The sequence below is a fragment of the Chiloscyllium plagiosum genome, unplaced genomic scaffold (assembly GCF_037043375.1).
Source record: "Chiloscyllium plagiosum isolate Xiang-an unplaced genomic scaffold, Cpla_swu_hap1 HiC_scaffold_36, whole genome shotgun sequence".
In the NCBI taxonomy this organism is placed as follows: domain Eukaryota; kingdom Metazoa; phylum Chordata; class Chondrichthyes; order Orectolobiformes; family Hemiscylliidae; genus Chiloscyllium; species Chiloscyllium plagiosum.
The window spans coordinates 44,204,953-44,219,654 of NW_028270174.1; the positions used below are offsets into that span (position 1 = coordinate 44,204,953).

The 14,702-nt window shown below is 42.1% G+C and overlaps 1 protein-coding gene across 7 annotated transcripts in view; it reads right to left on the bottom strand.

The window, feature by feature from the left end:
* The window catches only part of rbm46 (RNA binding motif protein 46), a 350,512-nt gene that overhangs the window by 175,394 nt on the left and 160,416 nt on the right, over window positions 1-14,702 (bottom strand). For 4 of the 7 annotated variants that reach the window (XM_087980130.1, XM_087980133.1, XM_087980131.1 and 1 more), the window contains one exon: window positions 13,449-13,584. The exons of 2 other annotated variants lie outside the window; for them this stretch is intronic. In XM_087980130.1, coding sequence (XP_087836256.1) covers window positions 13,449-13,584 — 136 coding nt within the window. Of the gene's footprint in view, window positions 1-8,712; window positions 8,789-13,448; window positions 13,585-14,702 lie in introns of all 7 variants that reach the window. One more of the 7 variants, XR_015753360.1, reaches the window with a different exon arrangement.

A 14,702-nucleotide genomic window follows, 5' to 3' on the forward strand; every position in this document is an offset into this window, starting at 1 on the left:
ATTATCATAGAATCTCTACAATATGGAAACAGGTCACTTGACCCAACAAGTCCTCACTGACATTCCAAAGAGTAAATCACCCAGAACCATTCCCCTACCCTATTAATAACCTTACATTTACCCCAACAAATCTATATATTCCTGAACACTACGGGTAATTTAGCATGGCCAATTCACCTGACCTGCACATCTTTGGATTGTGGGAGGAAACCCATGTAGATGTAGGGCGAATGTGTAAACTCCACGTGAACAGTTGCCCAATGAGGGGATCAAACTCAGGTCCTTGGCACAGTGAGACAGCAGTGCTAACCACTGAGCCACCATGCCACTCATTACCTCTGCAAAAAAAGTTATTTGAATACAATTTTCTCTTAACAAATCTAATCTGGACTTCTTAATTAACCCACATTTTTCTATATGACTAATAATTCTACACTAAATTTTTTTTAAGGAGTTTCCCCGCTATTGCAGTTAAACTGTAATTGTAAACTTTTTTCAACAATGGTGTTACATTTGCAATTTTCCAGTTTTCTGGGATTCTTAGACCAAAGGAATGTGAAAGAGACTATTGATAGTGCATCTTCAATTTCCACTCCCTTTAACATCCTTGGATGCATCTCATCTGGTTCCAGTACTTCACCAAACTTAAAAGTCAGCAGACTATAGTCCAACAGGTTTAATTGGAAGCACTAGCTAGTGCTTCCAATTAAACCTGTTGGACTATAGCCTAGTGTTGTGTGATTTTTAACTTTGTACAGCCTAGTCCAATACCAGCATCTCCAAATTAAAAGTCAGCAGTTGTCAAATAATCTTGTTTATCAATTTTAAACCTTTCTGTCTCTGTCACCATGGCCTGAGCAACATCTCCTCTAATAAGAAACACAGTTGCAAAGTATTCATTTTATGAGAACTAAATTTTTTAAAGGAATATAAAGTAGGAAAATTCAAAGTTCAGATTCTACTATGTTGCAGAGAATTAATGATTTTTTTTATAACTCAAAAGGAAAAATGAAACCATGTGATGTTTAGTTATTGGTTACGGAAGGTTATTTAATTTTTGGAGAAGCTGGTATCTTTGGGGTAAGAAAAACAATGCCTAGATCAGCTTTTATGGTTATCTTGCAGTTTGTAACAGAACTGAGCGAAAGATAACTGCACTCATGCTTACAAAAAACCTGCAAACCAAGTCAGGTTTTAATCTCTCTCTCTCTCTCTCTGTGAGTGGAAAAGAAACAACACTCAAAGAATTCTGAAAAGAATTCCTAACTGAAAGGAAAATGCTAGGTCCAACTCACTATTGAATTAAAACTTTCCCCAGTCAACAACATGATATCTTTGCCAAAAACCAAAAGAATTGTGAAAAGTCCTTAATATTCAGACTCTTGAACTACAGAATTTATTCCCTTTTGCCTGTATTTCCTGGCCATGATCTTTCTTCAGAAGTGTTTATCTTGTCTGTCTTGCCCATCCTATTTGGGAATGCATGTGGTGAATGATGTGATTTATAAGAGATATAATTTAATTTTGTTTAAGTGATTAATAATCTGTTTTGTCACATAATAAAGGATAAGTTTCTTGTTTATTTATAAAATCTGGTAAGAGTGCCTTTTATCTTTGACAGTGCTCAGAGTCAGGCAAACTAACCAGATAAATAGAGCTGAGAAGTGTTGACCCCTGCAGGGTCAAGTTAGGTGTGGTTGGAAGAAGTGGGGTTTGTGTCAGGTCCAGCATGGTGCCAATTCTACGTAAGTCAGGCATACATGTGGGTAAATTGAGTCCATTAGCTGTATTAGGAGTAAATGCATACATGCGCGTGTATGTGGATGTGTATGCATGTGTATAGTATTCTAACATTAAGGGCACAAGTTGGATCTTCACTGCATAAACTTGTTTGTGGAAAACCACTTCCTATTGAAGATCACAATGTCTCAATTCACTTATGTGAAATATTCTCGGGCAATAAATCACCAAATACATTTAAAGAACAAAAGAGAACAAAGTGTTTAAACAAGCTAAAAGTATTTTTTCTCCTCAAACTTTAATAACCAGGGGGACATCAATTAAAGGTAAAAGACAGAGGTCTACAGGGGTTTTAAGGATGAATTTTTCTTTCTTCTGAAGCTCACTTCCTGAAAGTATGGCAGAGGCAGGAACCATCCCTTGGAATATGGGATTAATGTAGGTAACTGCTTGATGAACAGATGTGGCCACAATGGGCTGAAGGGTCTCTTAACAAGACAAACTCTAAGGCTGTAACCTATATAATTTTATTTTGCCATTGAACTATCTCCCTTACCACACACATCTCAAAAAACAATGTTTGCAACTTACCCAAAATGTCAACTATTTCAGATAAAACCTAAAAAGGCTTATTTTATATTGTCTGGGTGGCACAGTGGTTAGCATTGCTGCCTCACAGTGCCAGAGACCCGGGTTCAATTCCCGCCTCAGGCGATTGTCTGATTGGAGTTTGCGTACTCTCCCCTTGTCTGCGGGGTTTCCTCCGGGTGCTCCGGTTTCCTTCCACAGTCCAAAAATATGCAGATTAGGTGAATTGGCGATGCTAAATTGCCCGTATTGTTAGGTGAAGGGGTAAATGTAGGGGAATGGGTCTGGGTGGGTTGCTCTTCGGCGGGTTGGTGTGGACTTGTTGGGCCGAAGGGCCTGTTTCCATACTAAGTAATCTGATCTAACCAATTGATTGACAAATAGAAGCAAATGAACTATGGCATATTTTAAATCTGCACAATATTTGACTGATATTGTACATTCAATGTTTTACTTTCAAAATTGACCTTTAGCCATTGACATAAAATTCCTGACACCCAACCAGCAACACCTAAAATGACTAATACAATAATTGATACAGGAAAAAATATCCTAAAGTTTCATGATGGATCCATTTAAACTCAAGCACTGCAGAACCCAGGTGTATGCCAATTGGTGCATGGCAGCAATAGCCCGGCTGCTTCGACGGCTTCCATCGCAGAGGGGCAGGCCTCTGCCCAGACCCTCTTCTGGCCCCAGCTCCTCTGCAAGCCTTAAATCCACTCCTTGGAACAAATAGAATTGTCAAAATGTTTGAGAGATATAATTGAGAGATGGATGCAGAACCCCTTTCCTCCAACCATAACGATTAAAAAATAAGCTTTTGGTCTCCAGCTTCCCTAGATCTTACCCATCTTGTGACCAGTCACATACTGGCTCGCTCTGCCTTCTCCACCAGTCCTCACTTACCTGCAAAGAGATTGACTGCTCCTTCCCAAGTATCTACTCCTCAAGTTCCTCATTTAAGTGTAGCGCTTGTTCATTGGGCATAAGCTGCCTTCTGAGGCCCACCTGGATAGCGCTGTTAGAATTTTACAGCTTTCTATTAGATCCTCCCTCTTTTTTCTGAACTCCAGCAAATAAAATTCTAATTCATTGAGCCTTTCCTCTTATGTCAGTTCTGCCATCCAAGAATAAGTCTGGTAAACTTATGTTGCCCTCTCTCTGTAGCAAGAATACTCTTCTCACATAAGAAGACCAAAACTGCACACAGTATTCCAGGTGTGGTCTCAGCAAGGCACTGCATAAAGTGTAAAAAGACTTTATACTGCACTTTACTTGAATCCTCTTGCTATGAAGACCAACATGTCCATTTGCCTTCTTTAATACTTGCTGCATGTGCAAGCTTATTTTCAGCAACTGATGTACGAGGACATCCAGGTCTTTGTGTATATTTCTCTCCCTCAATTTATAGCCATTCACATAATAAGCTGCCTTCCTGTTTTTGTTACCAAAATGGATATCCTCCCATTTATCCACATTAATCTGCCATGCGTTAGCCCACTCACTCAGCTTGATCAAATCATACTGAAGCATTTGTGCACTCTCCTCACAGTTCACCCTTCCACCCAACTTTGTATCATCTGCAAGTCTGGAGATATTATCTGAATCTGGAGTACAAAGTAAATGCCAAATACTTATAGGACAGTTAACCTCACTTCAATGGTGGGCAAATTGGTAGATTCAATCCTGACAGATCACTTAGAAAGGCATGGACTAGTCAGGGATAGTCAGCATTATTTTCTTAAGGGAAGGTCATGCCTTACAAATTTGATTGAAATCTTTGAGGAAGTGATAAGGAGGAACGATGAGGGTAGTGTAACGGATGCTGACTACATGGATTTTAGTAAAGCATTTGACAAGGTCCCACATGGCAGGCTATCAGAAAAATAAAACTCAATGGGATACAGGGTAATATGTCAAATTTGATCCAAAGTTGGCTTAGTAACAGGAAACAAAGGAGGCAGTTGATGGCTGTCCTTGTGAATAGAAAGTTGTTTCAAATGAGGTTCTGCAGGGCTCAGTGTTTGTCTGCCTTTTATGTGAATGGGGCTGATAATAAAGGTTATTGTGTTTAGCAGAGCAAAATTAAACAACAAAGTAATCTAATTAATGCCTGTGTTTAAGCAAGTTACTGCATTTAAGTTTTTTTGTTTAAACTACAAAACCGTTGTTGAGAATTGATTATTCACTAAGTTTGCAATTGGTTATTCAAAACAAAGTCTCATTTGGATCAATTTTGAGGGTTTTTGTGTTTACATTTACCCTGTTCTGAAGGCAGATATAGAAAGGCTGATTTGGTTCGGCTCTCTGACTTTGTGTCACAAAATGGTGATAGTCTACCACTTTGTTTGTAGAGGGGATGACAAGAAAGTATGCTTTGAGCACTGCAGACAGTTTTGGCACCTTATCTATGAACAGATATACTTGCACTGGACACATTTCAGGGAAGGTTCACTAAGTTGATTCATGGAATGAATGGTCAAGAGTGTGTTGCTGGAAAAGTACAGCAGGCCAGGCAGCATCCAAGGAGCAGGAGAATCGATGTTTCGGGCATAAGCCCTTCATCAGGAATGAGGCTTGTGGGTCGGGGCTGAGAGATAAATGGGGGTGGGGGGGGGGGGGTGGGTTTGGAGAGAAGGTGATAGGTCAGAGGAAGAAGTGATGGACAGGTCTGGAGGGTGGTGCCGAGTTGGAGGCTTGGGACTGGGATAGTGTCGGGGGAGGGGAAATGAAGAAGCTGTTGAAATCCACATTTCTCCTGCGTAGTTGCAGGTTCCAAGGCAAAATATGAGGTGTTCCTCCTCCAGGCATTGGGTGGTAACAGTTTGGCAGTGGAAGAGGCCCAGGACTTGCATGTTCTTGCCGGAGTAGGAGGGGGAGTTGAGGCGTTCAGCCACAGGGCGGTGGGGTTGGTGGGGAAGTGGCAGAGAATGATGTGATGTATGCGGAGGTTGGTGGAGTGAAAGGTGAGGACCAAAGGGGTTCTGTCCTCGTTGCGTTGGGAGGGAAAGGGTTCAAGGGCAGTGGCGCGTGAAGTGGAGGAGATGTGCTGGAGAGTATCTTCAACCACGTGGGAAGGGAAGTTGCGATCGTGGAAGAAGGATGCCATCTGGGACTTTCTGAGGTGGAATTGGTCATTGTGGGAACAGATGTGGCAGAGGCAGAGGAATTGGGAATAAGGGATGGCGTTCTTGCAGGGGGTAGGGTGGGAGGAGGTATAGTCTGGGTAGCTGTGGGAGTCAGTGGGCTTGTAATAGTCCACCGACTCCCTCGTCAGGTCTACATCCCCCACCAGCCCACACATCACTCCTGGCACCCTTCCCTGCCATCAGAGGAAGTGTAAAACCTGCACCCACACCACTCCCCTCACCTCCATCCAAAGCCCCAAGGGATGCTTCCACATTCATCAGAAATTTACCTGTACCTCTACCAATGTCATCTACTGTATCCTTTGCACCCAGTGGATGCCTCCGTGCAGAACGTTTCAGAGAATATCTGTGGGACACCCACACCCAGCAACCCCACCACCCTGTGGCTGAACACTTCAACTCCCCCTCCCACTTCATCAAGGACATCCAGGTCCACCGCCAAACCGTTATGACCTGATGCCTGGAGGAAGAACACCTCATATTCCACCTTGGGACCCTGCAACCACACGGGATAAATGTGGATTTGAACAGCTTCCTCATTTCCTCTCCCACTACATTATCCTAGTCCCAAGCCTCCAACTCAGCACCGCCCTCCGGACCTGTCCATCATCCCCCCTCTGACCTATCACCTTCTCCCTCACCTTCATCCAGGTATTGCTTTCCCAGCTACCTCCTCCCCAACCCCACCCCCCTCCCATTTATCTCTCAGCCCCGACCCACAAGCCTCATTCCTGATGAAGGGCTTATGCCTGAAACATCGATTCTCCTGTTCCTCGGATGCTGCCTGACCTGCTGCGCTCCAGCAATGCACTCTCGACTCTGATCTCCAGCATCTGCAGTCCTCACTTTCTCCCTCCTAGAATAAATAGGTTATCTTATGAAGAAAAGTTGAGTAGACTGAACTTACACTCTTTAGATGATTGAGAAGTGATCTTATCAAGTAAAGGATTTTGAGAGGGTTTGATGATGAAAGTGCTGAGAGGATTGTTAGGGAATCTATTACAGTGGCAGCTGGGTATTGCAATATATTTAAGGTTCAGTTAGACAGATCTATGGTTTACAAAGTATCAGGGAATATGTAGTTGGAATTAAGACTACCATAGCATTGAATGGTGAAACAGGTTTAAATATCCAAATGGCCTACTCCTGATTCTATTTTTTGTGTTATTATTTGATATTTGCCATAGCTCTTCTTGTCAAAGAAGGTGAGTGGAAGCAGCACCCTATCAAAGTGTCTGGGACACAAAATGAGAATGTGTCCCATTTACTGATCTAATGCCTATATTTGGAATGGCAGAAATTTCTGAAAGCTCTTATAACTTAGGACTGCGTAATTCAGTACTGTGAAATGATCCTGACTTGAAGGATCAAGATGTAGAATATGCTTGAGATAAGAAATAGTAAAAGTAAGAGGTAACTTGTGAGAATAGCTTCCAGGCTGCCCCCATCCCCTTTCAATAATTACACTGTAGGAGGGAGCATACAGGAAGAAATAATGGGTAATGTATGAATTAATCATGGGTGATTTTAATGTACATGTGGATTGGAGAATTAGATTGACCAGGGTAGCCTGGAAAATAAGTTCAGAGAATTTTTTGTTCATTTGAAAAGGAGAAGTATATTTTAGAAGTACTCATTTATAAACCTAAGCGAGGGTGTGAAGTCACAGCTGGCTAAAGTGAACTTTGAAATGAGACGCAAAGATAGGTCAGTAGAGTTGCAGTGATAGACTTTTCAGGAATTATTTAAAAACTCAACATGTTGAAGGACTTCTACTGTCTTCAGTCTTGAAGAAGCTAATTTTTGTGATGCTCTATTTCTGGAAATAAAATTAATTTACGAATAAAATAATAAAAAGGTAGAAATCAGACTAATAAGAAAAGGCTAGCTAGCAAATGTCAGCAAAGAGAAAATGTTTCTACATGTATTTGAATATAAAAAATAGCCACTAAAGCGATGATTCTCTGTAATTGAATCTTAAGAACTTGCAGGATACTTAGAAAACCATGGTGTTATCAGGTAGGGTTAACATGGCTTCATGAAAGGGAAACTGTGTCTCATATATTCATTTGCAAAACTGAAACTAGTCAAATGTTACAAAGATTAATCAGCACGTTGTCCTCAACTGTTTGCAACTCTGTTGCAAGGTGGCACGCTGCCTCACAACCTCACAGCGCCAGAGACCCGGGTTCGATTCCCGCCTCAGGCGATTCTCTGTGTGGAGTTTGCACATTCTCCCCGTATCTGTGTGGGTTTCCTCCGGGTGCTCCGGTTTCCTCTCACAATCCAAAAATGTACAGGTTAGATGAATTGGCCATGCTAAATTGCCCGTAGTGTTAGGTGAAGGGGTAAATGTAGGGTAATGGGTTTGGGTGGGTTGCGCTTCAGCGGGTTGGTGTGGACTTGTTGGGCCAAAGGGCCTGTTTCCACACTGTATAAGTAATCTAGTAACTATATCAATGATTTGGATGAGGGGATCGATTGTATGGTAGCTAACTTTACAGCTTTTGCCAAGCATGTTGAATTTTGCTGCTACTTATCTTTTGGAGTGGATAGGCAAATCTACGAGTTATGAACTCACTGACATTGAGAACTTACTCTTGGTAGGAAAGTAAATCATTAAGAATAGGTAGAGGGTCTGCAAAGATTTAGACAGGTTAGGTGAGTGAGCCAAAATTTGGCAGGTGGAGTAACTGAGTAAATGTAAACTTGTCAATTTTAGCAGGAAGAGTAGGAAAAGCAGTAGATTATTTATTTGGAGACAGATGCAGAGAATCTGAAGGAGCTGAATGTTTAGTACATTAATCACTTAATGTTGGAATGCAGTTACAGCAAATAATTAGGAAGAAAAATGGGAACATGTTCATGATAAAAAGAGGAATGGAATATAAAGGTAGGTTTGTTTTACTGTTGCTGGCCAAGGTGTTAGTGAGATCACATCTGAAGTATAGTTTTGGTTTGCATATTTGAAAAAAATGAGAAAATTGCTGTGTACAGAATTTGGAGGAGGGTCATGCAAACTATTCCTTGGGTGAAGAGCTTACAGAACAGGTTGGCTTACATCCATTGAAGTTTTGAAAAATGAGAGATGATCTTGTCCAAATATGAGATCTTGAGAGGACTAGTGCAGCAGATAGTTGAGGGGCAGCAGAAGCAGGCAGCTAAAATTAGGAAGACATAGTTTAAGAATAAAATGTTTCCTTTTTAAGACTGAGATGAGTTCTTTTTTTACCTTTCAAAGAGTCGTGAGAGAATGGAAGTCTTGTTGTTGAAGGTACTGGTGATTGGGTCTTTCATATTATTCAAAGCTGTTTATACACAATAGAATCAAAGGTTATGAGGTGCAGACAGGAAACTTGAGCAGAGACCGCAACCAGACTTGAAGGACCATATGGCATACTATGCTCAGCAGTTATGTGAGATCTTTCTTGCATTCCCATTTAAGAATGGAAATGTGAATCTATATGAATCCTTCCAAGCATGCGACTGCAGGTCTTCCCAAGCCTGGTCTAACTTAATGTTAAGGGTAGCTAGATTTATGATTGTTGAATAAAGGAATGCTTTGTTTCACAATTGGGCAGAGAATAGATTTGAACAAATATTTCAAATATGGAGATTGTGGCCTTTTGAAGATTTATTATTCAGAAAATAATTAAAGGATATAATTTTTAACAGAGGATAGCCTGGCCAAACTGGCCATAAACAGGTCAAGGCACCGGGCCATGGAGGGGATCCTTATGGCTGATTGCCTGCCCCTCTTCTTCGGCTACATCCCAGCCTGGGTGTCCTAAAGAAGGAGCACGCGGTGTCTACCAACACCCTCGAGCTGTTCAGGGAGAAGTGGGCATTGCAGGGAGTGGAGTATTTTATTTCCCCCTCCAACTCTATTTTGATTTAATCCCCTCCCTCCCCTTTACATTTTTGATCATGCAGCATTGCGCTTTGGTGAGAAAGACATGCTTGTCACTGGCCACTCGGGTGTTTCCTTTCTTCCTGGTGGTGGAATACAAATAAAGATTTACATACTTATTTTTCACTGTATCCTACACTTGCACAAACACAACATGGTTTCTGGGAAAAATAGGCACGACCGCGATTAGGTGGTAGTGTGGGGGTAAAGGAAAACTAAAAAAAAGGAAAACAAAGAAAAAAAAAATGACCAGGAAAATAAAATAAACAGAGGATTTAGAATTTCTTCAGTTCAGGGGACTGACTCTGAGCTGGCTGGTTGACAGCCAGTGTACTATGCGTAAGTAAATAAACATAGACCATAGAAAGGTACAGCACAGAAGGTTTAATCCTAATGTAAAATATGCTAACTTAACCTACGCACCCCTCAACTCACTACTAACCAGGTGCATATCCAGCAGTCTCTTAAATGTCCCTAATGACTCTGCTTCCACCACCACAGCTGGCAACGCATTCCATGTATTCACAACTCTCTGCGTAAAGAACCTACCTCTGACATCTCTTTTGTACCTTCCTCCTAATATCTTAAAACTATGACTTCTCATACCAGTCAATCCTGCTCTGGGGAAAAGTCTCTGGCTACTGACTCTATCTATTCCTCTCATTATCTTGTATACCTCGATCAGGTCTCCTCTCTTCCTCCTCCTCTCCAGAGAGAAAAGTCCAAGCTTATTCAACCTTTCTTCATAAGGCAAGCCCTCCAGTCCAGGCAGCATCCTGGTAAATTTGCACCCTCTTCAAAGCCTCTGTATCTTTCCTATAGTAGGGCGACCAGAACTGGACACAATATTCCAAGTGTGGTCTCACCATGGACTTGTAGAGCTGTAGCAAAACCTTGAAGCTCTTAAACTCAATCCCCCTGTTAATGAAAGCCAAAACACCATATGCTTTCTTAACAACCCTATCCACTTGGGTGGCAACTTTGACGGATCTATGTACTTGCACACCCAGATCCCTCTGTTCCTCTACACTGCCAAGAATCCTGTCTTTAATCCTATATTCAGAATTCAGTTCGACCTTCCAAAAGGCATCCAGGTTGAACTCCATCTGCCATTTCTCAGCCTAGCTCTGCATCCTGTCGATGTCACAACCTGCAGTAGCCCTCTATACCATCGACGACACCTCTACCCTTTGTGTCATCTGCAAATTTACTAACCCACCCCTCAACCTCCTCATCCAAGTCATTTATAAAAACTACAAAGAGCAGAAGCCTAAGATTAGAGCCCTGCCGGACCCCACTCAACACCGACCTCCAGGCAGAATACTTTCCATCTACAATCACTCTGCCTTCTGTCAGTCAGCCAGCCAATTCCGAATCCAGATAGCCAAATCTCCCTGTATCCCATACTTCCTGACATTCTGAATGAGCCTACCATGGGAACCTTATCAAATGCCTTGCAGACATCCATATACAGCACATCCACTGCTCGACCTTCGTCGACCTGTCTTGACATCTCAACTCAATAAGATTTGTGAGGCATGACCTGCCCATCACAAAGCCATGCTGACTGCCTTGAATCTCACTATGCTTTGCCAAATAGTCTTAAATCCTATCCCTCAGAATTCTTTCCAAAACCTTGCTGACCACAGATGTAAGACTGACTGGTGTGTAATTGCTAGGGATTTCCCTATTCCCCTTCCTGAAAAGAGGAACAACATTCGCCTCCTTCCAATTCTCCGGTACGACGCCTGTGGAGAGTGAGGAGGCAAATATCCTCGCCAGTGGCTTAACAACCTCCTTTCTCACTTCCCGGAGCAGCCTAGGATAAATCTGGTCTGGCTCTGAGGTTCCAGTCGATATTGGGAAAGTTGAAATCACCCATAACAACAACCCTGCTACTTCTGCAATTTTCCATAATCTGCCCACCTATGAGGTCTTCAATCTCTCTACTGCTATTAGGTGGTCTGTAGAAAACCCCCAATGCGGTGGCTGTTCCCTTGCTGTTCCTAACTTCCACCCATACTGACTCAGTAGACAAACCTTCCTCAACAACCTTTGTTTCTGTAGCTGTGATGCACTCTCTGATTAGCAATGCTACACCCCCTCCTCTTTTTCCACCCTCCCTGTTCTTTTGAAACGTTCTAAACCCTGGAACATCAAGCAAACACTCCTGCCCCTGTGAAACCCACGTCTCCGTTATGGCCACAACATCGTAGCCCCAAGCACTGATCCATGCTCTAAGTTTGTCACTCTTATTTCGGACATTCCTTGCATTAAGGCAGACACACTTTAACCGATCCCTTTGTTTCATCACATGAGAAACGTCCTGATAGATTCAATACATCCTGTCACTGCCCCATCTGCAACTGTCCCCTTCTCAGACATGTCGCTCTGATTCCCACCCCCCTGCTAAACTAGGTTAAGCCCTCCCAAATCACACAAGCAAATCTCCCACCCAGGACATTTGTGCCCCTCCAGTTCAGGTGCAACCCGTCCTTCATGTACAGGTCCCACCTTCCTCAGAAGGTACCCCAATGGTCTAGGTATCTGAAGCCCTTTCTCCTGCACTAGCCTTGCAGCCATGTGTTAAGCTGCATTCACTGACTGTTCCTCATCTCACTATCTCGTGTCACCAGTAGCAAACCTGAGATCACTACTCTACTCATCCTGCTCTTCAGCTTCCAACCTAACTCTCTGTAGTCACTTTTCAGATCCTCAATCCCACTTAAAAACTTCCCAGAAGTCCTTTGCCCCTCCTTCGCACCTCTCAGCAAATGGAGGCCCAGACGCCTGAAGTAAGGGTTTTAAACGGTTAAACTCACATTCCCAGAAGTCCTTTGTTCCTCCCTTGCACTTCTCGGCAAAAGGGTTACTTGGTGATGGGATACTGTAATTTCATACTCTCTGGCTTCACATTCGGTTTAAAAATTGCTAAACATTTAGATTAGATTACTTACAATGTGGAAACAGGCCCTTCGGCTCAACAAGTCCACACTGACCCGCCGAAGCGCAACGCACCCAGACCCATTCCCCTACATTTACCCCTTCACCGAACACTACAGGAAATTTAGCATGACCAATTCACCTAACCAGCACATTTTTGGACTGGGGGAGGAAACCGGAGCACACCCATTCAGACACGGGGAGAATGTGCAAACTCCACACAGAGTCGCCTGAGGCAGGAATTGAACCCAGGTCTCTGGCACTGTGAGGCAGCAGTGCTAACCACTGTGCCACCCACCAACCTTGCAGCCATGTGTTAAGCTGCATTCACTGACTGTTCCTCCTGAGAAAATAATCCCAGTTGATAAGAAATAAGTGAATATTTCTTGGAACTGGCTGAAAGCTGTTTACATTGACTGGTAATTTAAGAACTCAAAACAAAATCTAAACTGTCAATGCAATATTCAAGGATTCTATAAAGATTTGCAACTTGACAAAAGAGTTATCAAACTGGCAAATTAAAAGTCTTGTTTTCTATACAATATATTGTTTAACTGTATCTGTCTGTGTGAGAAGGAGTTATGATCAAAGAAATTGATTGTTCATTTTTGTTAAAGCTATACACTTGGTGTCTGATTTCTGTTATATGTAAAGTTTGGTGAGCAACAGTTGGGCAATTTTGAGGGTTATTGAATATTTTAATTTCACTATATTATGAATCCAGTTTTAGCAAAACCTGACTATTTTTGTACTTAGAAGGATATGGGCCAAGTACTGGCAAATGGGACGAGATTTGGTTAACATATCTGGTCGGTATGGACGAGTTGGACCGAAGTCTGTTTCTGTGCTGCACATCTCTATGACTCTAAGCTATTAATCATACAATATGAACGTCATGCGCACTGGCATCATAACATATTCTTAGTGGGCAAACATTGAGAGGTTAAGATACTTTACAATTAATTGAATTGCTCATGAATCCAAATGCTTTTTGAGTGATTTTAAGCAACAAATTTGTTCTCAGTATTTAATTATTATTTAATGAAAACATCAACTATATTGGAGTTATTTTACACGCATGCCAAAATCTTTCCCATGTTTGCTTCAAATCTTACCAGCCATTTCTTATACATTACTGATGCCATCTCTTCTCTCTCATACTTCGTGTACTCTTCTTCAGTTTTCTTCTTCTGTTCTTCCTCAGCATTTTTCTTCATCTTTTGCTTCAATTCTACTTTTTTATTTGAATTCCTTATGTTGTCACAAAATACAGCAAAAAAATCAAATTAGTTGTAGTAAAGCTATGTATAAAGAAGAAAGATAATATGAACAAGAAAATCAGCTTCAGCCAACTGAAGAAATACAGATCCCTATAGCAGCTTGCAGCAAATGGTTACAGACCATCTGAAGACCTATATAACTTGGCTGTATTTAAAATGCTGAAAGAAAGCACCCAGCACTTTTTGTTTTGAAGCATAGTGTTGGGCATGTTAGGGATCATCACTTCAACCCGGGTTTGGGATGAGTTTTTCACACAAATAACCCCTTTTCAGCTCATTACACATGAATGCTTTACGAGTTGAATGGTGAATCTTTTGGTGCAGAGGCCAGAAGGTTCTCACCTTACTGGGATCTTTCGGGGTCAAAAATTCAAGTGCAATATTTAAAAAGCCATCCAGACAGGCTTTAACTCACTGTGAACGCTGGATTCATTTGTCTTATCCCATTGGGAGTTATCTCTGATTCAGCAGACACTGACAACAAGGTTCAGTTATATTTTGCGAAACCTACTGATCATCCACAAAAGAAGGGAGATCCTCTTACCCAGAGATAGTGGTAAGATGCTTTCCTATCCAACTCAGGTGGCCTGGATTGAAATCAGTGCCAGTAAGGAACAAAATCAATGATCTCTTGCACTCAACAAGTGTAAGTGATACCATCTACTTACTGCAAGGTCACACTCAGTCTAACTATATAACTGTAAAGGCATGTCACGTTGCGTATGAACCTCAGGAACGCATGGATGATAAACTAAAGGGCTCACAATCACATCATCCTCTCAACATTCTAAAGCATTCCATCCACTACATCTCTTGTTCACCCACTGTTGAGTAAGGTGAAAACAATGACTGCAGATGCTGGAAACCAGATACAGGCAGAGCGACTGAAGGGTGGAGAGATAAATGAGAGGAGGGTGGGGGTGGGGAGAAAGTAGCATGCTGGGTTAGATCATCTCTCCTTTCCAGGGAGCGCTGTGGCCATTCTTGCTCTAATTGCAAGACAGGTATATTGCAAGAAATTAGTGACCCCGAAAGATCCCAGTAAGGTGAGAACCTTCTGGCCTCTGCACCAAAAGATTCACCATTCAA